The following is a 21,293-nucleotide window of genomic DNA, read 5'->3' on the forward strand; positions in this document are numbered from 1 at the left end:
AGACAAATGCCACCTCTTCCTATAGAAGTAGATAATAACCAAGAATTTGAGATGGAAGAAGTCTTAAATTTAAGGCGATGCCAAAATAGGTTGGAATATTTTGTTCATTGGCATGCATATAATATCAGTGAATGCACATGAGAGCCTCCAAAGAATATTGCAAATACAATAAAGAAAATAGAGGCTTTTCATTGACAACATCCATCAAAATCAAGATGAAGAATAACATATCTTTATTATAAAAGAAACAAGATCAAAAGAAAATAACACTCTATCTTCTATCATTTTTTGTACCTTCTATATATTTGTGACGCTAAGGAGATGAAAAATCAATAACCAAAACATTCAACTCAAGAGCTTTTATTTACTAACTTACCAAACAAGACATTGCAATTGTTACAACCTTCAAGACAATAAAATTGACATGAAGATCCTCAAGAATGACATATCCTTCTTCAAATAGATGGCAAGATACAACATGTTTGATATCACGACCTTTAAAGAGACTCCCAATATTTGGTGATTTTATTAGAGGTAGGAATAATTCATGATGGTGTTTCAAATATTTTATTTGAAAGAAGTTATGAAGGTCTCAACAACAATCAAATAACAAGGTGGTCTTTTTGCCTTGGTATGGAATACTATCAATGGTTGAAATGACCTATCAACTATCTTCAAAAAAAATAAAGATCAAAATATGTGGCAAATACAATTTGTTGCATCTTAGATTTTTTCAACATATGAAGACCTCTCCTTAAGAAATTCATCTCTAGAAAGGGAGGTAATATCACAAATATACATAGGTACTTTAATAAATACCTATATAGTTAGATAGAAGTAGGTAAAAGTTCATAAAATTAGATAAATTTCATAAAACTTTCTAGAGAAGCTTCTTAGAATCTTCACATATGTTGTTTTAACTTTACATATGTTTGTAGTTGATTGATAGCTTAAACACTTGGTCAACAAATTAACCATGTGTTGGTAGCTTACAAAACAAGTTAACTATGTGGCACACATATAGAAAACTCGTCTTGCAAGTTAAGATATATGTCTTACAAAGTCAATACATTTTAGAGGTCTTATAAGACATTGCTATGTAGCTCCTACTTAAGAGTATATATACATGCAAAAGTGAAGCCTTCTTTACTCTTGTGAATATCTTTTTAGTCCTTAGTCTTATTTTAAGACTTTTTAGCCTTTGTGTCTTTGGCAATAGCCATTCTAGTGCAATAATATATCATCTTAGAGTGAATTTTTAGTTCTTTTCAATATTATAAGAGAATATTGAGGATTTCTTTCTTAGAGATTTATGTCCTTGACAACAAATAAGCTTTCTAATCATTGTAAGGAAATTTTTTTTTTTATTATTGTAAATTGAGATAGTGGGAGCTTTTTCACCAACTTGTAAGAACTAGAAATATGGAGGCCTTCTTGTCATTGCAAGTGGAATTACAATGCCCTTTTGTATGTAGGAAGAAACTTGCATCCAAAAATCACAATGGAGATAGATGAATAGATTGAATAGAAGACTTAAAGTCTCCATACTATGATCTAATAGATTTAATATAATGGAATCTTTTGCATTTGACTGATTATATATAAGGATGAACTTAATTGATTATATACAAGGATGAAGATTTGATTTGTTATGTACAAAAATGAACTTGATTGATTATGTACAAGGTCCATATCTACCAAAAATATAACTTCAATTGTAGATTTTTTAGCAAATTTGGATTGAGAATGGATCAATTAATATAGCTAATTGTATATTCAAAAGTGTTTTATAGAAAGATCAAGACAAAGATTTTATACAAAGAACAATATCAAAAGAATTTTATACAAAGATCAATTGATGCATTGATATCAAATGGGGAGTCTAAAATTGATATATATGAGTGAAAACTACCTATTGCATATTCAAAAGTGGCATCAATTATTCAAACAAATATTATAAAATTCTAACATGTGCACTACATTCTTTGTCTTTGCTCCTCAAATATTGATCCATCTTATCTACTCAATTCCTAGTACATTTCATGTTGAAGGGGTCTTATAAAGCCTTTATGAATCAAGTAAATTCGAACATGAGTAAATTTTGTTATATGCAACTCTTTTATTTTGTATTATCAAAAGTGTCTCAATTTCAATGTTTTCAGCTGTCCATGTAGGTCTCCATTCCTATGCTCAATGTGCCTTTTGTGATGTGTGTGAATGCAATGGTCCTCTTCACTATGGCACTATTGGTTTGAACAGAAGTTTTTTAATTTTTATTTCTTAATTATTTATAAAGCTTTTCCCTCTAAACTGGTGGTCTGAACTAAAGCTCTTGGACAGTATTCAAAGCTTTGGTACTTGGTAGTTGGAGTGGTGGTCGAGCTTCACACCATGTGAATAAAACACTAAATCAACAATGAACCCAGCAATTCAATGTGTTTCGTCATGGATTCATTCCATTGAATCAATTCTGAATCCACAATATTGGTGTGTTGAGTACTGTGATGCTGCAATACTTGCCAAATTTTGGGTATTCAATCATAAAATAATTTTATGCAAATCAACTTCATACGTTGTTGAATATGGTTACATATGGATAAATTACCGAAACAAGATATTCATATAGTTTTGTGCAGTCCGAAACCCTTCATTTTAAACACCTACCACGGCAAATGTTTGAAGACACATAATTTTGCCCACATAATGTGAGACAGGTACCCGGCATCCATCGCCATCGAGACACAAGGATGGGCGGATGGAGTGAAAGGTCAGAGTGCAAGCAAGCCGGGTAAAAGTTCTGCGATATCGATAGATGAGAACGTTGGTTTAAAGAGACTCAATCCGAGACGGTTGAGAAAGCACTGTTGGAGCATAAAATCTCGACACAATTGGAATGAATGTTTCCTTCACATGTGGCTCACAATTATGATCTTTGACATCGCATTTGGAACTCCCCAACTCTTCTGTCGTGTGAGCGAATGTGAGTGTTTCTCGGTGGCGACCACACAGCGAGTGGTTTCGGTGGTTCATGTTCCTCTTTGGACGGCGTGATTGAACGCTGATTGCAACAATCTACCGCTCTCTTTCTGTGCAGCATGCTCCTGCTCCGCATCGCATTCTATGTCAGGAAGACCTTCTAAGGTATCCCTGCAATTTCAGGCTTTGTACACAAGCAATGGAAGGCCACGAAACGAGAGGGGAGGGAAGGCGCGCTGGAGCGGCCCGGGTGCTACGGAGCGGAGGTCCCCATGGATTTTCCGCCTTGAGTGCAACTCGACAGCGGTTCCCTGGGGTCCTCTACCAACACCAGAAGGTCTCGTAGGTGGATCCTCGCAAGCAGAGAGTCTGTGGCTCCACATCCCCCAAATGATGAAGGAGGCTTTAGCCCCGTGTTGGATGAAACATCCATTTACGTTCTACATTCGTTACATTTAGGGTTCTTCAAACTCCTGCCTATTTTTTGAAGTTCATTGTGCCATTCAAACTAGAGTCTTGAAGAGACGATAATTAGAGAGTGCCAATTTGTTTGTCACTAGAGAATTGACTCTAAGCTATTATACATCTTGTGTAAATAAATAAAGGCTTGCTTTCTGTTATACAATGAGTGTATGTGACAAAAAGAATGCCAATGCAAGGATGTTCATCAATGATTCTATTTCTCAAAAAATATTTAATAAGCTCACTATATGTTCGATTGCTACTTTGATGTGAAATAAGCTATGTTCTTTGTACCTCAAGAAAATTCCTAAAAATAATTTTATTTTTTAGGACGAGTTTGTTAGTTACAAAATATAATTATTAGATGATATTCCAATACATATTCAAAACATCACAAATACAATAATGATTCTTATTGTTTTAAGAAACACTGTATTTGAAAAGATGATTATATCAAAGATCATTTATAATTTACCTCCTAATTTTAATAGTATTATTGCACCATGGTTGAATGTCCCCAAACATGAACACACCATTGATCACCTTAAAGAGAGACTTTTACAATATGAAAGCCTTCTTTAGTGCCAAAGAGGTATTAAAACTGATGTTGATCAAGCCTTCTTTATTTGTTCAAATATTCTATCAAATAGACTTCTTAATAAAATAAGAGCAAGAACAAAATAATATTACATACATACATAATCTCAAAGTACAAAAAAAATACTATAATTATCACAAAATTGGACATTAGTTGGCTAATTGTACTAATCCAAAGAAAAAATAGATATATCGAAAAGATCCACAAAGGATAGATAGAGGCATGAATAATGGAAATATTATTGAAAGCTTGTGCATATCTACTACTTTTGATAATGACTCTTGTTTTACTTCCAATAATAATTTTACATTTGTTGTTAATATTCATCTTAACAACCACATATATACTACTAAAACTACAATAGATATGTGGTATATTGATAGTAGAATAAGCAAGCATATGAAAAATTATTATAATTGATTTTCATCAATAGAACATATATTTGAAGGCATTCATACCATATAAATTATTGATCATACAAATTATGGATTTGAGGTTGAAGATCTATTTGAATTAGATATCTTATTGATTGGATATTCTAGCTAGAAGTCATTCAAAATGTGTTTTATATATTGCAACTTAAACAAAAATTATTTTTTAATTGTCTTTGTTTCAAAATATAATCTCTTATTCATAACTTACCTTGGTCATTGTGAATTTCAAAAAATATTAGGAAAAGTAGTTCTAAAAGGCAGCAGATCAAGCAAGCTTTATTAACTAAGCATTTAGATTATTCTCTTATACAAGCTTCTTCATATTCCTCTTCACATACCTTATCAAAGAACTTTATGTAATTTCACACTTCATACAACCGACTCCCTTCTACATCCATGTGAAGGTTGTATGAAAGATGAAAAAAAAAAATCTTCATACAAATATGCTCTAGATAAGGAGTGCAATATATTTCTAGAACAATTGATTCATAGAGATGTATAAAGCAAGAAAAAAAATACATCATCACCTAATGAATCATTTCATTATATTTTGTACAAAGACAATACTACCACACACCAATTTGTATACTTTGCCAAATAAAAATTGAAGGCCTTACTTTTCTTTCAACAAGTTGTTAAAATTGTTAAACTAAGCATTGGACATAATGTGCTAGTATTGCACGCAAATCATGGTTGCAACATTTGTAATACAACTTTTGACAAATTCTTAAACAACAATTACATCACTTGACAAACCTATTGTGTATATTGTTTATCCTATCAAGAGAGGTGCAACAATACTATCACACCTCCTTAACAACAGGCAATAATTCATTTTATTCTAGCTATTATTGATGAATTGGTTAATCTTTAATCTTCATTCTAACATGATTGTTTAATCAAATCATCACTAAGGTGGGGTTTCTCTTCAAAGCAAGTCAAGCAAGGGTAAGTATTGGGCAAGCTTTGGTCTAGAGAGTGATTTTGTAAGAATTTAGGTGCACATAGTCTGAATTGGGAGTATTGAAACATGACTTTGTTGTGAGCTGCAAATTGTAGTATAAAGTGGTAGTGTATAGAAATATGCTTTGTTCAAGAATGGAACTTGGTTGTGTCCACAAGTGCTAGGGCGGATTGATTGTTGCAGTAAATGAAGATAGGTTGTTTTAGGATTTTGGCGTAGTGGAGGTCATGAACTACACAAGCTCGGATGCCGTCTTAGCTATGGCGACGTATTTGGCTTTGGTGCTCGATAAAGTAGTGGATTTCTGACGCGTGGAGCTTCAACTGATGGCGCCATGGGAGAGCAGGAAGACGTAACTAGAAGTAGAACGGCATTCATCAATCTCACCTACCTAGTCGGCATCACTGAAGCCGTGAAGGAAGCGCGGAATAGAGGAAGATGTGCAATATTCTAACTACAATCCAATCGTGCTGCGAAGGTAACAAAATGTGTGTTTACAAGCACATATATGGGCATTTTCGGGAATATGCATGTATTGGGTGAGGACACTGATTGAGAAGGAGATATTCGAGCAAGTACACAGGTTGGCCCAATTTAATGAATTAACCGCGTTTGCATAAAGAAACACTGCACAGAGTTCTTTCTCGATAGGAGTGATGGGACAGTCGATTGTTGAGAGATGCGTCCCGGAAGCCATCGGAGTCAAAACAAGGTTCAAATCCAAGAATCTGAATTTCGCAAGCTTTTGTTGAATGTATAGGGCCTGAGTAATACATAGCCAACCGTGGTCAAGATCGCAGGTTACCTGCAAGCTTAAGAGGTGATGAACCTTGCCGATATCGGACAGCAAGAACTGCACATGAAGTTGAGATTTTATCGTATGAAGCAGCGGGAGATTGTTTGCTGCGATTAGGGTATCGTCAACGTAAAGGGTGAGCACCGCAAAATCCACTCCTTGTTGTAAGTAGTAAACATTTCCATCCGCTGCCGAGTTGGTGAAGTCGAGGATGAAGAGGAATTGGTTGATGATTTTGAACCATTCCAGAGGGGACTACTTCAACCCATGTAGGGTTTTACGCAGTCTGCACACCATGCCGGGGCAGGAGAGAGATAAATCCTCCGAGACTCGCATGTATATTTCTTCGTGCAAGATCCCATTGTGAAAGGCCGTCTTCACGTCCATTTGATGCACATGAAGATTCAACTAGGCGGCAAGGGCAAGTATAAGGCGGATCGATTGGATCCGCACAATCTGGGAAAAGGTTTCATGGTAATCTGAGCCCTAGACTTGATTGAATCCTTGGGCCACGAGGCGCGTCTTGTAGCGATCCACATTGCCGTGGCTGTTCAGTTTTAATTTAAAGATCCACTTACACGTGATCGGTTTGCGATATGTAGGGAGATCGGTGAATGTCCAGGTGCCATTAACCGCATGGAAGTTCAGTTCTTCGGCTATGGCGGACTGCTAGTGAGAGCTTTCGGAAGACCGCATCGACTAGACATAGGAGGCAGGTTCTGAGGGCACCAAAGCAACGGTGAGTAGAGCGTGCTTCGAACGAGAAGAACAAGTTGAAGGAGGTTGCAGGCGAAGTGAGTTTGGGTTATAGTTCTTGGAGGGATCTCATAGAAGGGGTACACCCTTGTTGAGGCGAGCAGACTGTCAGATGGACACAGGAGGAGTACTGGTCGCGGACAAGTCAAATATAAAAGCCTCATGTTCAGAATCATGAGCATGAACATGATGCCCCAAATGTGGCATGAGGGCTAGGCTGGTGGAGGACATGACTGCACGTCGCAGAAAGGGTCGAGATAGTGATGGAGCGCTCGCTGCGAACGGGGCCACAGGTAGGGTGTCTAGTGCAAGGAGTGTTTGCTCATGTTGGGACTGCATAGGTACCAAACTTGACTCCAAAGGAAGCACAACTTGGACGGTTGCCGATCCAAAAGTTGGGATGTCTAGGACCAAAGAAGGGCCAAGTGCTTGAGGTGGAGGCAGCGGGCTAGATTGCATTGTCAAAGACACAATGCATGTAGGGCTAGATTGCATTGTCTAAGACACAATGCATGTAGGCTTTGATGGTGCAACTTTAATAGAAATTGAAGGTTGAGCATAAGAAAGATGCAGGTGTGGAGCAACAGGGGAAACATGTTCATGTGGAGCTGTAGCAGAAGAAGAACCGCTAGGGTTATAAGTTGTGGTAAGTTAACCTTGAATGCCATGTGTTTCTAAGTATTGATTGAATTCAAAGGAAAGGTACTCTTCTCCTTGATTTGAATCAAAAGAACAAATTTTATAGCTAGTTTGATTTTTAGTCCATGTGTAGAAGATTTTGAATATATGTAGGCATTCATTTTTTCATTATAGGAGTTAAAGCATTGTATATCTAGAAAAATCGTCCATGAATGTTATATAGTATCTGTAGCCAAAGAATGTAGGTGTGACTATGTGGCCATTGATGTCAAAGTGAATTAGTTTGAGAAGCTAAGTTGTATACATACTAACTTGTTTTGAGAATTTTGTAGAAGCTTGTCTGCTATAAAACCATGTTGAGCAAATATGATTCAATATTGTTTTTAGAGGTAATTTTATAATGATTGATGTATGGACAAGCTGCTTAAAACAATCATTGTTGGGGTGACCAAGCTGGCAATGCCATAAAGCTGATTATAGGCTCGGAAGAGGAACAACAAAGAAAGATGCCTTGTGTTGAAATAGAGTCAATAGTGGAGTAGGGCGAGAGTACTCGGATTAAACAAAGAAGATTGGAACAGTGTTCAATATGGGCAGCTATGGAATGAGTGCATGGGACTAATACTTCAAGGTACCATGTTGAATTGGCATCATAGGTACATTGTTGATAATAGCAATGAGTGGTAAGACTAGCAAGGATAATTGTAAGCCATGAATGTTTTATGCAAAAGAAGGATCTAAGTCGAGTGTCTAGCATTCAAGGTTGTATATAATAGTGGGAGGCATTGCTAGAGAATATTGTAATATCTAGTAGTCATTATTATTCACAATAGTGGGAAGCTTTGTTGGTGAAGATGGGAGTGTTATTGATGGCCAATGTGGTATAGAGTGATTATATATCAATAGAGTGGAAGTAGTCACACAAGGAAGCTATATGAGCATTGGCAATTTTAGCATTAAGAGTTGAGGTGCCTTCAATAGAAAATTATAAAATGGACAAGAAAAGTTGTCGTAGATGCGATAGAGCTCTCAAATAGTCAATGGTATGTGTGTCCACCTGTTGCTATTGTAATTGTGTTGACCTAAGTAAATATAGATTAGATTGAAGAAGGAATGATACTAGAATGGTGTTGTCTTAAACAAGAAGCTGACACATTCATTTTTTAATTAAAATATCCCCTCCTTCAAGATTATAATTAGAGATGGAGAACAAATTTTTATATACATTTGCTACATTTAAGGTATTAGATAGATGAAGTGTTTTGCCATTGATCATTGAAATTTCTACTTTTCCTTAGGTATAGATGAATAGGATTGTGTCATTGCCTAAGATAGATCTTATTGTCACCAAATAAGAATAGTTTGAGATTTATAAATTGATTTAAAACATGTGCTAAGTAGTGTGAAGCTTGAGTATCAATGTACCATTGTATGTCTTGAGCGGTTCGAAGTTTAAACAATTTCTTCAAACAAAAAGCTTACATAAAGTACATATACACATAAAAAGTAGAAAGTAATTACTCTTTTGATTCTTATTGCCATATTTATTTTTTTTCTTAGAACCATGATTTATTACTACTAAATTTGTAGCAATTCTTACTTGATTTTTGAAATATTTAGAATTCCAATGCTCCATTTTCTTCCACTATAAATAGGGAGTGATATATTTGTTTCAAGGTTTGAAAAGTTTATAATATTTTTAAGTTATTTAGTGAAGTTATCATTTGGTATTTCCTTTGTACCTTAAAAAAAGAACATAAAAGTCAAAAGAAGAGCCTTTCATGGTTGTTTCTTCTTAAAGGAGGATTACAATCAACTTTAGAAGTATTGATATCCCTATTGTGTAGATAACGTTGCCATACCATGATATCATAGACCTCACAAGAGTGAGAATTTCCATTTAAGGGGTTAAGTTGACTTCTACAAAATGACATTGTTGAAGAAGATTCTTGAAGATATGTATATATTGAGTTACTGATTTGTTGATTTTCATCTTTTGTGTGATGAGTTTTTCTTGTACATAGGCTTGAGTGACTATATTACTTCCAAATACGTATTTTCAAGGGCCAACCATACTTCATTAATTATCTTGTATGCTTTAACATGAGTGATTATGTCACTTGCAAAGTACGTATTTTCAAGGGCCAACCATGCTTTATTGGCTACCTTATATGCTCCAACATGAGAAAAAATTGAATTTTCTACAGAATCCCAAAATGCTGCTAAAGCAAAATGATCATTTCTTTTCCAAGTAAGGATTTTAGTTTGATGAGTTGTTAGTGATGTTGTTCTTACATCCACTTCTTAAATTGGTGTTGGTTGTATTTTTTTTCCTAAAACTACATCCTACATATTTTTCATTTTAAACTTCATCAAAATCTTTTTCTTTTAGATGGAGTACCATGAGCCATCAAACTTAGGCCACTTCTCTGTAGCAAGGTTGCTTCAAGCCATTTTTCTTTTGAAGATAGAAAAAAAAAAAAAAAAATTTATTGGTGCCCTAACTTTCTATGTAAAATATCTTCTACAAAGCTTTTTTTTTTCTTGTCTTATTTATTTTATTTTTAAGTTTTGTATTATAAAAACTTTTTCAAATCTTTGCTTTGATATCATATTAGAACTTGGTGAATTCAAGGATTTTATATATTATCATGTAAAAGTAGTTAAAAAATCTATTGTATATATTATTTATTCTGTTAAAGGAGGTGAAACAAATACTATTGTGTCTTCTTGATAAGGTGCAATAATTTATTCTATTTTAGCTATTATAGATGAATTGATTAATCATTAATCTTAATTCCAACAGATACACTCAATTTGTGAAAGGACATATTAAATCAATAAGAGGAGATAATTGATCCATACTAAGAGATATTTCATGAATAGGAGAAAAAATCTATTTATGGATTGTTCTTGTTGTTTATGATACTAACCTCCCATTTCTTTATTTTGAATCAATGCACCAATATTTCTTTGACACAAATAACATAAAAGAACAACTTCAACCAAAATTCAAGTTTGTACAAGAACTCATACTTACTATACCAATAATCCACACTTTGGCTACAATTTCTATCTCATATGAAGCAATCACATCATTAAGAAGTTCTTCTCATTTAACTACTTTTGCATCAAAATTTGAATCATTCCTTCCATCATTTGGAGCAAAAATTGACAAACAACAATCTTATAATGAAGCACTTTCTTCTATGGATTTTACTTCATACAAAGAGATGATGGATCAAGACTATCATTCACTAATTAAGAACAATATATAGGATTTAGTTTTGAAACCAACACACTACAAGCTTATTCAAAACAAATAGATTTATAAAATTTAATACAAATCAAATAGCACAATTGATAAGGATAAAGCATGTTTAGTTACACAAAAACCTAGTGTTGACTTTACTAAGACATATTTCCCTGTCATTTGTTTTGAATCTATTTGAACTATCTTTGCAATTATTACTGCAAAAGGCATGCACCTCTAGCAGTTCAATATCAATACTGCATTTTGCAATAGAGAATTAATGGAAGAAATATATATGATGCAACCTTAAGGTAATGTTGACCCAAAAAAACCCTTGTATTGTTGTTATTTAAACAAAAACATCTACAACTTATATCAATTTGCTCGCCAATGGAATATTTATATTTTTGCTTTCTTCAAACAGTTCCAATTACTCATTAGCAATGTTGATTCTTATATTTATTGTAACAATGGTGATATCTATATAATAATTGGCATCTACATTGACAATAAAATCATTGCATTACTTCTTCTATACTATATCCACGACATCCTTTAATATCTAAAAACCAATTTCAAAGTAACAAACAACCTTGTTGATTATTTTGTGGAATTGCAAGTGGAATAATGTACCTCTATTGGCTCAATCTTCCTTCACCAAGAATGCTACATCATTCACATACTTGTTTGTTTTGACTTACATGATACACATGAAGTATCTATAGTTGTGGACACTCATGCTAAATTATAGAAATCAATAGACTCTATTAATCCAAAAGACTTTGTCTCCTATCAATTGATTTTCGACTCTCTTATTTATGCCACTATTATTACAAGATTTGACATAAGTGGTGCTATAAATAAAGTTTCATTATTTCAAGAAAAACCTCATCAAAATCACTAGACAATGGTGAAGTATGTAATGCAATATCTTAAACAAACAAAATACTATGGCCTCTATTACAAGTCTCATTTCAACATACCAAGATTAATTGGCTATGTAGATGCCAACTTTGGTGGTGATTTTGATGATAAGAAAAGTTACACTGGTTTTTTCTACACTTTTGGTTCTACCACCATCCTATAATGCAGCCATAAACAAAGATACATGACCATCTCTACTATAGTTGCAGAATTGATACTTCTAGCCAAATCTACAAAAGAAACTATATGACTGTGCCAACTTCTCCAATCCCTTGCCATGACACAACAACAATCGATTGTTGTTCATTGTGACAATCAAGCTGCAATCCCTTGTAAAGAATCTTGAATATCATCAATGCACTAAGCATGTCAACATGAAGTACTTTGCCATTTATGAGCAAAACTTGATGGATTTTTAGTACATTCACATGAATGATCAACTCGCAGACATTCTAATCAAACCATTACCACATGATCAGTTTGAATGACTCCATCACCTTCTTAGACTTTGACCATTTTAAAAGAATGAGTAGAAGAAGATGGATTAGCAATTTTTGTAGAATGTTCACAGATGAGTGGGAGTGTTGGGTGAAATATCCATTTACATTCTACATTCATTACATCTAGGGTTCTTCAAAATTCCGCCTTGAAGTTCGCTGTTCAGTTCAAACTAAAGAGGTTTGCTTTCTTTCTGTAAATAAATAAAGGCTTGCTTTCTGTTAAACAATGAGTGTATATGAGAATAATTGAATTGCTTCACCCCGGCCGGGATTGCACGGCCGACATCGCACATGACTCCACTGTCATTAGATAGTGCCTTTCGACATAACAAGCTGGGTGCTCCGTGGTAGGTGCACCTCAAGTCTTTTTATTATATACCAATAGAAACACGAAGTTTTGCATCCGTTGCTACACAAGCTGGGTGTCACCCGGTGGAATGCAGCTCCAGATTGGGTCTCCTCCTTCCCAGGCAGATCTGGGTGTGGAGTAAATCACCGACAGCATTCGCCGTCGAGGATTTATCATTCAGCTCTAGCTCTACGATACCTTCAGAAAGGAGGACGCCCCCGCTGACTACCAGAAACAGCACAAAGCGTTCGGCAGTGCTGACGAATCAGGTTGAGGTTGAACTCGATCGCCGCAACCGGTCGTCAAAAGTGACAAATCACCGCATGATCTCTTACAGCCCGATAGATGATTCGGTTGGACGTCTGTCGTACAAACTACGTCGATACTGAAGTTCCCCTCCCCCGGATGACGCACGGTGGTTTGTTGGATCAAGTTCATCGTAGATCTGACGACTCCCGCATGCCATGAGTACTCACCAGATCGTGGATGGGTTCTGAATCGCCAATTGATTCAATCGCGCTCCACTTCTTCCAACTCTTCCTACGTTCTTCCTACACGCGATTCGATCCTTCGGGCCGCTTAATTCCCCGCTCATATCGTGGATGTCGCTGCCGGATGCTGGGGTCTGGGTGGCTTGGCAAGCTCCGCCTCTATGACCCAGTGACGTTCCCGTACTCTTTATTTTCTTGTTGGGTTTTGAATTTCCGCTTAGATTTCGCTGAAACTAAAATTAATAGAAGCAGAATTAGTCGTACAGTTGACGGCGTGGAGAACAACGCCGCCTCTCGCTATGATCTATCGCGACCTACTATGGCCTAGAATCGGCACTGGCTGTCTCAACCGCGCGCATGTCTACGAATCCCAGATCGGACCGTAAGCAGGGATCCCTGCCTCTGCACAGCCGTCGATCACTTTCTTGCTTCCTGCGGGGTTGCTCGTCACGATCACCATCTCCGCTCCGCACTCGCGCACCCTGTCCACCACCAACTTCACCAAGTTGGGGCGTCCCATGAAAGCCGTGTCATGTACGATCAGCTTCTCCTGCGGATACCTGGCTCACACGAAGGAATGTTAGACACAATAGACGTTGGTGAACAATTGTGAACGCTGCCAAACGGCACCGAACGACCTCGGTTTGCCACCAGAGGAAGAGCGTGCACGGAGAAACGTTAATGTGCGACCGAGCGGAAGGATTCACGGCGTGATCGACCCGTCGTACCTGTCGAGGATTTTTGTAATTTTCCTTCCGTACGCCTTGGGGATATCCTTGGCGATCCAGATGAGGTGCACGTCCACCTTGCTGGGCTGCATGATGAAGGACAGAAACGGTCCCAGCCCAGAGCCCGTTCCCACGAACACAGCCCTCTTGTACATGTTGGCCAAATACGCCACCCCTGCGAAGCGGACCGTCCTGGTCCATAGGTGAGTGGGCGGGTGGGTGACGAGGCGCTTGGTGAAATCTCCCACGGCTCCGCAGATCATAATGTTCTTCGAGAACCCGTCCGAGCCGATTCCGAAGGCGTGCCACTCCTTCAACGGGTTGCGTGCAATGCGGCCGAGCACTCCCACCGGCAGTCCGTCCGGGAAGGTGATGAGCGACACGGACTCGTCGGGGCTGGAGGCGCGGACGGGCACTCTGCGGATTAGCGTCCACGGCAGAAAGATGACGACGGTGAGCCCGGCGGCGAACCAGATGTCCACGCGGCGGACGATTCGGTCGCCGTTGGTGTAGAAATCGCCGGTGAAGGGGTCGTAGGTGGCGGATATGACTATGAAAGCCCAGATGAGGCCCAAGGCAGCCCAGCCACACAGCCGATGTGCGTTTTCGAAGACGTTGTGATGTACGTGTCTGCGCGACCACCGCACACGGAATCAGCGACAACCCTGCACGATTACAGCGTCTTTGGGATTGTGTTCCAGCTCTACACATCGGTCATGGAAGGAACAGACTCGCGGCTTACACAACGCTGCTCGCATGATAACATCGAACACCGTTCCCCTGAATGGACACATCGAGGACCCATACTCAACAAAATTTAAAGTCGCCATTCGAGTGTGGTAGTCACCCGCCCTGGCGGCCGCGAGGGGCACGGGCAACAGCAATGCGTTCATGTGGTGTGCAAGTAGTGCTCACCTGACCAAGGGGCATGCCGCAAGGCAACAAATGAGAAGCAGGACGAACACCACCGACAGGATGGCGACCGAGGATTTGGGAACTCGGTGGATGTGCTCAGCGAGCCACGCCAGAGCATACACTGCCCACAGAAGGGAAGCGACGCCGCACCCGGCGTGGATGCCGCCCAAGTTCTGGAGGGCGTGGGTAATCCACAGTTTGAGCCTGAGCGGAACCCAGGAGTGCCCGAACAGTAGCACCGTCAGCCAAAACACCATCCGCAGAAAGACCTGCAAGAGTTGTCGCAAGGGTCACGTCAATTCATGGCTGCGAAGCTCGCCTGTATTTGAAAACCGGCACAGCGTACATACGCAACCCCGCCCGTTGCTGTTTCGTGGGTGCGTTTGCTGGACTTGCAAGCGGACGGTAGGGTGTCATGGATCACGCGGTGGGCATGCATTCACACGAAGAAGCGGGACACAAGACGAAGTGGTCAGCCGGTGTTACCTCGTTTCTGCACAGGCTGAGCACGACCACATTCGCGAGAGAGAGCAGGGCTGCGTTGTCGCGCGCACAAGGCCAGTGCCCGGAGACAGCGACGCTGAAGAGAACCACGTTGGTGAGGAAACTGATTGCGGCGAAGCGCTTGTATATGCTGAACCAGTCCTGCTCCTTGAGGAGCACCGCGAGGCGTGACTTGTCCGATCTCGTCGACTTCGTCGACTTTGGGGGGTCTTTAGCGGGAGGCGGAGTCGTGACTGCATGGACGGCAAGATTGGCAAACGACCGACAACCAATTAGTTCGTAATACTCCTGGCATGACATGGTTCGACTCGATCACTGTCCGAATGGCTACCTGGAATTAGAGACCGCTACGACAGTAGCTTGTATCCTGCAGATGGGATTGGACTGGATTGGATAAGAAAGCCAGTGTATCTACGTCAATTCATCCGGTGTTGCATCGGCGTGGTGTGCATGTTTGGTGGAACACCCATTCCTTCCTGGTCCTCGCTCTCTCTCACTCGCTGCTATCGACGACTGTAAATTAGTGAATCGTACATGCACACCGGCAGTGCATCTGCTTTGACCGGCATCATAGCATTTTCATGACAAGTCGGATGCTGATCGGCTGGACCTTCCTGCGATCGCACATGTCTAAGCTGGAAACGATAAAGCGACATAATCGAATGCTACGGCGAAGCTACATATCCCTTGCCCAGACAGTGCATGCACGCAAGTGAGTCGACGCATACCAGGTATCTCTTTGCCGAGTAAAACCTCGGCTCCCTTCTCGAAGTAGACCGCAGCGGCGGGATCCATGTCGACGGCGGGCATCATATCAATCGTGCCGTCTTCGAGGATTGTGATCGCCAAGTCATGGATGCGTGCCGACGACCTCCTGGCGTTGGACCTCCGCGAAGAGGACTTCCTCGATGGCTCCATGGTCAAGGGCTCCATCTCGACGTACCTGCAACTCGATCGAGAGCTCGCTGAATGCTCTCAACTGGAGGGCAGGCCGCTCGATCGAAATGGGTGGCGTGACTGCAACGTCGCAGTTCGCCGAGGGTGGTTTATGTGGCGCTCCAGCTGAGAGCTATGCAGGACGCGAATCTGTTATCTCGATTCACGTTTGACCGAGAACATGAACCTGGCGGTGCGCGGCCCTGCAGGTTTGGCAGCGATAGTGCATCCCAAACAAGCAGGTGCGGAGTGCGACCGGTGGGGGGCGTGGGAATCGAGCTGCCTATCATAGAACACGTTCTGCTACTTGGAGCAGTCCAGGTACCCATCAATCATCAAATGCCCCAATGATCTACCCACCCACACCGCAGCTCCTGTTGCTCCTGTTGTTGCTGGTTCTGCAGGGACTGGTCGACAGCGGCACTAGTCTATCCGAACTGCGGCAGTCGAGAGAGCTAATTGGGGGACTGCCAGGCATGTCGAACTCGCGCAGAAGCTTCTCACGTGTTCACCGCAGTTGGTGAAATGAGATGGGGAGGAACGATGTGGCCCGGCTCTATTATACTACAGTTGGAAGTCGCTTCCTCCGACTCATCCCAAGGAACTTGGTTAGCATCTGTAGCGAATATATTTTCTGTCCCGGAGACCCTTCGTAATTCTTAATCCCTGCATGCCAGAAACACGTAATTCTATTCCCCGCAGTAGATGCTTCTGTCTCGTCTTGCTCGGTGACAGTGTTGGAGATGCCGTTGCAGAGAAGAGGGGCGCCACCGCCGGAGTTACGTGGGCCGAGAGATTCCGGCTACTTAGTAGCGTCCATTCGCTAAATTCGAGAGAGCGCGGATCGCGCCAGGAAATATGATGGGAAGATATCGCGTACGAGACTTCGGAAAGAATCTCCTGCTCGTTGGAATACCTTCGATTCTCGAGGGTCTTCTTTTTCCATTTTTAGTTGGCCGTTGATGTTCTGAGAAGCGAGACCACTGTCGGTGGTCGAAGGATCGGCCGTGCGAGAGCACCTATCCCCATTGCTGCATGTGCATAACGCAGGACCGTCGATCAACTGACACGTCGGCCGCTGGGCTGCTGGACATCGTTGAATTAGTTCGGTAACATGGACGGTATGAATTTGCCGGATGCTCGGTCCGCCGAGAAAATGCTCTTGGTTTTGGCAGATATAAGGAATAAAAAATGTGTGAAAGGACACCACGGGCGAACTGGGTCCATCATGCAGAAAGATGCAAGCGATGTATCGAAGGAGAAGAACCTTCCAAGCAGACGGGGAGCTGTTGGATGAAACATCCAAACACATTCTACATCCACCATTCTGTTACACCTAGGGTTTTCCAATCGTCTGTATTAGAGCTAGTATTGACAGAGTTCTAGAGTAGTTCGAAAGAGATGCAACTGGAGAGCGTCAGCGTGTAGGAGATAGAACATGAAACATGTTATGCTCTGATTGTCACTAGAGAATTGTATATATTGAGTAAAGATTAGTGTACTATCTACTGTGCATTTGTGTATACAAAGGAATGAAATCAAATAGGAGCACTGGCATCCAGTCGCTCGGTGGCTTTCCTTCCGAATTCGGTCACTGTGGGGATGAGCCAGTTCCAGTCACTGGACGCTAGGATTGAGGAACTTGAGGAACCTGGGCCATCCGCCTTCACGCAACAATGTGAGTGGAGGAGGCTGTAATTCTTAAAGTCGATTGGGGGGGCGTGTTGTGCCCCAGGTGCTGGGCCTGGGTCTAGGCCTTGTTCGTTTCGATTTGTTAAGTGCGTTACACTGCGAACGCCGCGGGCAGTGGGGGTCTGTGCTGAGAGGTTGTTGGTCACTGTAGGAACCTGGCCCGAAATGATTCAAGAAGGGCAGTTACCCAACTTCCGGGCTTGTATGTTCCCACGCGCGCGGGACGGTAAAGAGCACCAAGATGCCGAACGACAGGCACCCGGCGGTGGACCAGCGACAGAGAAGTCAACAGCAGGGCCATTCAGCAGGGACCGCAAATGAACATCTAATGCTACGCAAAATCTTCGTGTATGCCCTAGCAAAACAGGCGCATACGAGGAGGCCGCTCAATGCGATGGATACTTGTAGCAGCAACTTACAAATGGAAAGCAAAGAGGGCGGAGGGCCTGCATTTGGGTCGCGTGGATTTGTCCAATCCCCAGGATTGAGGGATCTTGCTAGATCGGAAGGCTTGATCGACGGGCCAAAGCGCTGCGAAATGCAACTCTTCCAATCGTGAGTATTTCTCACTATGGATCCTAAGATCTGTGCACAATATTCTCCAAGGTGCTAAAGGAATCCTCTCTTATTTTTGCTTGTTACATTCTATGCCACCTACAACACCCGCACTTAGTAAACGGTTTTCTGGTCTAAACAGTTTTGAATGAAGCAACCTTAATTTAAAAAGGGTATTTTAGTAAACATACAACGCTTGAACTGCAGCATTTGCAATATAGTAATGAATGTAAATAACAAACAGGGGTAGCCAAAAATTAAGTAAACATTTTAGATGACCGTGTTTTTGAACCATTTGTGGGTTATACAATGTGATGGTTTAATGTTTGGATTTTATTTTCCATTTTTATTGGATTAATGATTCTTAAGTTAATCAGGAATTGAGGTATTGGAAAAAGCTCTTTTCATGTAATAATAATAATAATAAAATTACTTTGTTTGTATGTGCAAGAAGAAGAATATTCGTTTTTGATTTAAATTTGAGATAATCATGGAAACACTTATAATACAATAGAAGTGATTTACAAAAAATCCAAGGACACGGTGACTTTTATAAAAACATTATATGAATTTTTGTATGTTAAAAGTATTGATTGTAACATTTAGTTTTAAGAATAAGTTTTTTTATCTTAGTTTTTTAATAAAATTCCTTTATTTTTGTATTGTTTGTACATATTGTAATTTGCATCAATAATTTCTTATAAAATGTTATAAGAAATACCATACAACAAGCTATATTATCCAAGTATGTATAAAAATTTCTTTTGAATTTATGCCAACATGTTTAAATATCTTAAGTCTTTTAAAATGAATTTTTATGTTTTTTATTTTTATTTTTATTTATCTTTGGTTTTTATTATCATTGTAGTTTTTATTTTTTTATATTTTTTATTAATATAAATATCTATCAAATTATAATCTAGTATTGAAATATCTATATTTTCTATCTTTAGAATATTTGTTTTATCAAACATTGAGTTGTTATGTTTTAAAATATATATATTTGATTTTTTCTTTTTAAAGATTTTATTGAATTTTTAAATTTCTATTTTTTAGAAAATATATATTAAAAAAATATTAATATTATTTTTATTAGAAAAAATATATTTTAAATTTTATTTGACTATTTTATGTTTAATTTTTTTAAAATAGTATAACTTTTTTTTTTTATTAAGCTTCTATTGTAAATAATGTATATCTTATATTGTATTTAATTGATGCACTAAATGCAATTGAAAGAGATTGTGATTGATAGTTTGGACTTAAAGTTTGAAGTAGTTAAGTTAAATATTTTCTATGGTTGCTTTGTATATTATGACTTATTTTATTTTTTATTATTAATAGCCACTACTTTTTATAAATTATATAGTGAAATATTTAAGATTCAATTTAAAATAATTTTTCTATTACTTTATATGTTTATAACAATTCTTTAGACATAGTTATTAGTTTTTTTTTTTTATTATTATTTATAATTTCAATTTTTAGTTTATGTACTATATCAAAATCTAATTTTGGTAATTAATGTACTTCATTCAATTGCAAAATTATAATTTTTATTAATACTTGTCAAGGATATGAATCTCAAAGAAAAAGAATCCTCAATACACTCTTCTATCACTGAAGAGAACTAGAAAGTCACTCAAATGGTGATGTAATATTAACTAGGATGACTATTGCCAAAAACAAGAAAGATTAGGAAGACTTGAAACAAGACTAAGACTAGAAAGGCGTTGATAAGAGTGAAGAAGGCTTCACTCTTGCCTCCATATATACTATCTAACTAAGAGCTACATAGCAATGTCCTCTAGGACCTCCAATATGTGTTGACTTTGCTAGCCACATGTCTTATCTTGTAAGGTAAGTTATCTATGTATGCGCCACGTAGTTGGCTTGTTCCACAAGCTACTACAAGGAGGTAACTTGTTCCACAAGCTACCAATACATGGTTAGCTTTTTGGCCAAATTTCTAACCTACAAATACATATAAAGTCAAAACCGAGTCTATGAAGCTTCTAGAAAGCTTCTCTAGAAGACTTTATGAAATTATTCTATATTTACCTACTTCTACTTAATCATATAAGTAACTATTGAGGTAAATATATATGTCTGTGATACTACTTTGTTATTAATTAACTATAAATACAAAACTTATGCTGTGAAAGATAAAAATTCAAAGTTTGTAAATAAACAAAGCAAGATGTACGTAATGAAAAAAAAAAATTATAAAAATGAAAAAGATTATAAAAAATTTAAATAATAAGAAAAAAATAAAAAATGACTAGTACTAAAGATAAGATGTTGGATATTCTATAATCTAAATTAGAAGCAAGAAAAGCATTGAAAAGAGTAAAAATTGCCTCATTGTTGGCTCTACATATACTATGTAACTAAAGAGTTATTTATCAATTTTTTATAAGCCACATAACATGTCTAATTTGTTGGATTTATGTCTCACTTGTAAAGTAAGGTTTTAATATGTATGCATCAACGACAACCAATAGTAAAAGTAGCCACAATGTGAAACCTAGGACCAATGTATAATCCACGTTTTTGATATTTAAATCATCTTTAAAAACTTAAAAAATAAAATATGCATATATTAAATATTATAAATAGTAATGAGTACTAATATATAAAATTAAATAAGTAAAATTATATAGAAAGAAATAAATAAAAATAAAATTATTGATCTTTTGAATATATTAACTTTGAAAATTATAATCTTGAGAGATGAGAGTTTAATCCAAGATTGTATTAGCAAAGTAGAAGTATGTAAGTCTAGTATGTCCAAACCTTTACTAATAGGTGCAAAAGCCTT

General features: G+C 38.5%; 2 protein-coding genes and 1 long non-coding RNA gene across 5 annotated transcripts; 2 read left to right on the forward strand and 1 right to left on the reverse strand.

Moving 5' to 3' along the window:
- The first annotated feature begins 2,254 nt into the window (after positions 1–2,254).
- Positions 2,255–4,924, forward strand: LOC149988026 (uncharacterized). The gene is made up of 2 exons (XM_090254503.1): positions 2,255–2,530; positions 2,715–4,924. Exons 1-2 carry the CDS (start codon positions 2,505–2,507, stop codon positions 3,049–3,051), a joined length of 363 nt encoding a protein of 120 aa, XP_090110629.1. The 5' UTR covers positions 2,255–2,504; the 3' UTR covers positions 3,052–4,924.
- Positions 4,925–5,448: 524 nt separating this feature from the next.
- Positions 5,449–10,125, forward strand: LOC112289519 (uncharacterized). Of its 3 annotated transcripts, none has more exons than XR_002971906.3 (3): positions 5,449–5,912; positions 6,195–6,704; positions 6,833–10,125. It is a non-coding gene; the product is annotated as an uncharacterized LOC112289519 (long non-coding RNA). The 3 variants fall into 3 exon arrangements; XR_002971905.3 differs by having other exon boundaries at positions 5,456–5,912; positions 6,195–6,366; XR_016505783.1 differs by having other exon boundaries at positions 6,195–10,125.
- Positions 10,126–12,650: 2,525 nt separating this feature from the next.
- Positions 12,651–17,537, reverse strand: LOC112289510 (uncharacterized). The gene is given in 8 exon segments (XM_090254496.1): positions 12,651–13,702; positions 13,871–14,500; positions 14,786–15,054; positions 15,272–15,577; positions 15,832–15,903; positions 15,998–16,375; positions 16,794–17,027; positions 17,142–17,537. Coding segments are annotated over 8 exon segments (2,484 nt in total). The 3' UTR covers positions 12,651–13,503.
- Between the last annotated feature and the right edge of the window lie 3,756 nt (positions 17,538–21,293).

Source organism: Physcomitrium patens, chromosome 12, assembly GCF_059467195.1.
Source record: "Physcomitrium patens ecotype Gransden chromosome 12, ASM5946719v1, whole genome shotgun sequence".
Lineage (NCBI taxonomy): Eukaryota > Viridiplantae > Streptophyta > Bryopsida > Funariales > Funariaceae > Physcomitrium > Physcomitrium patens.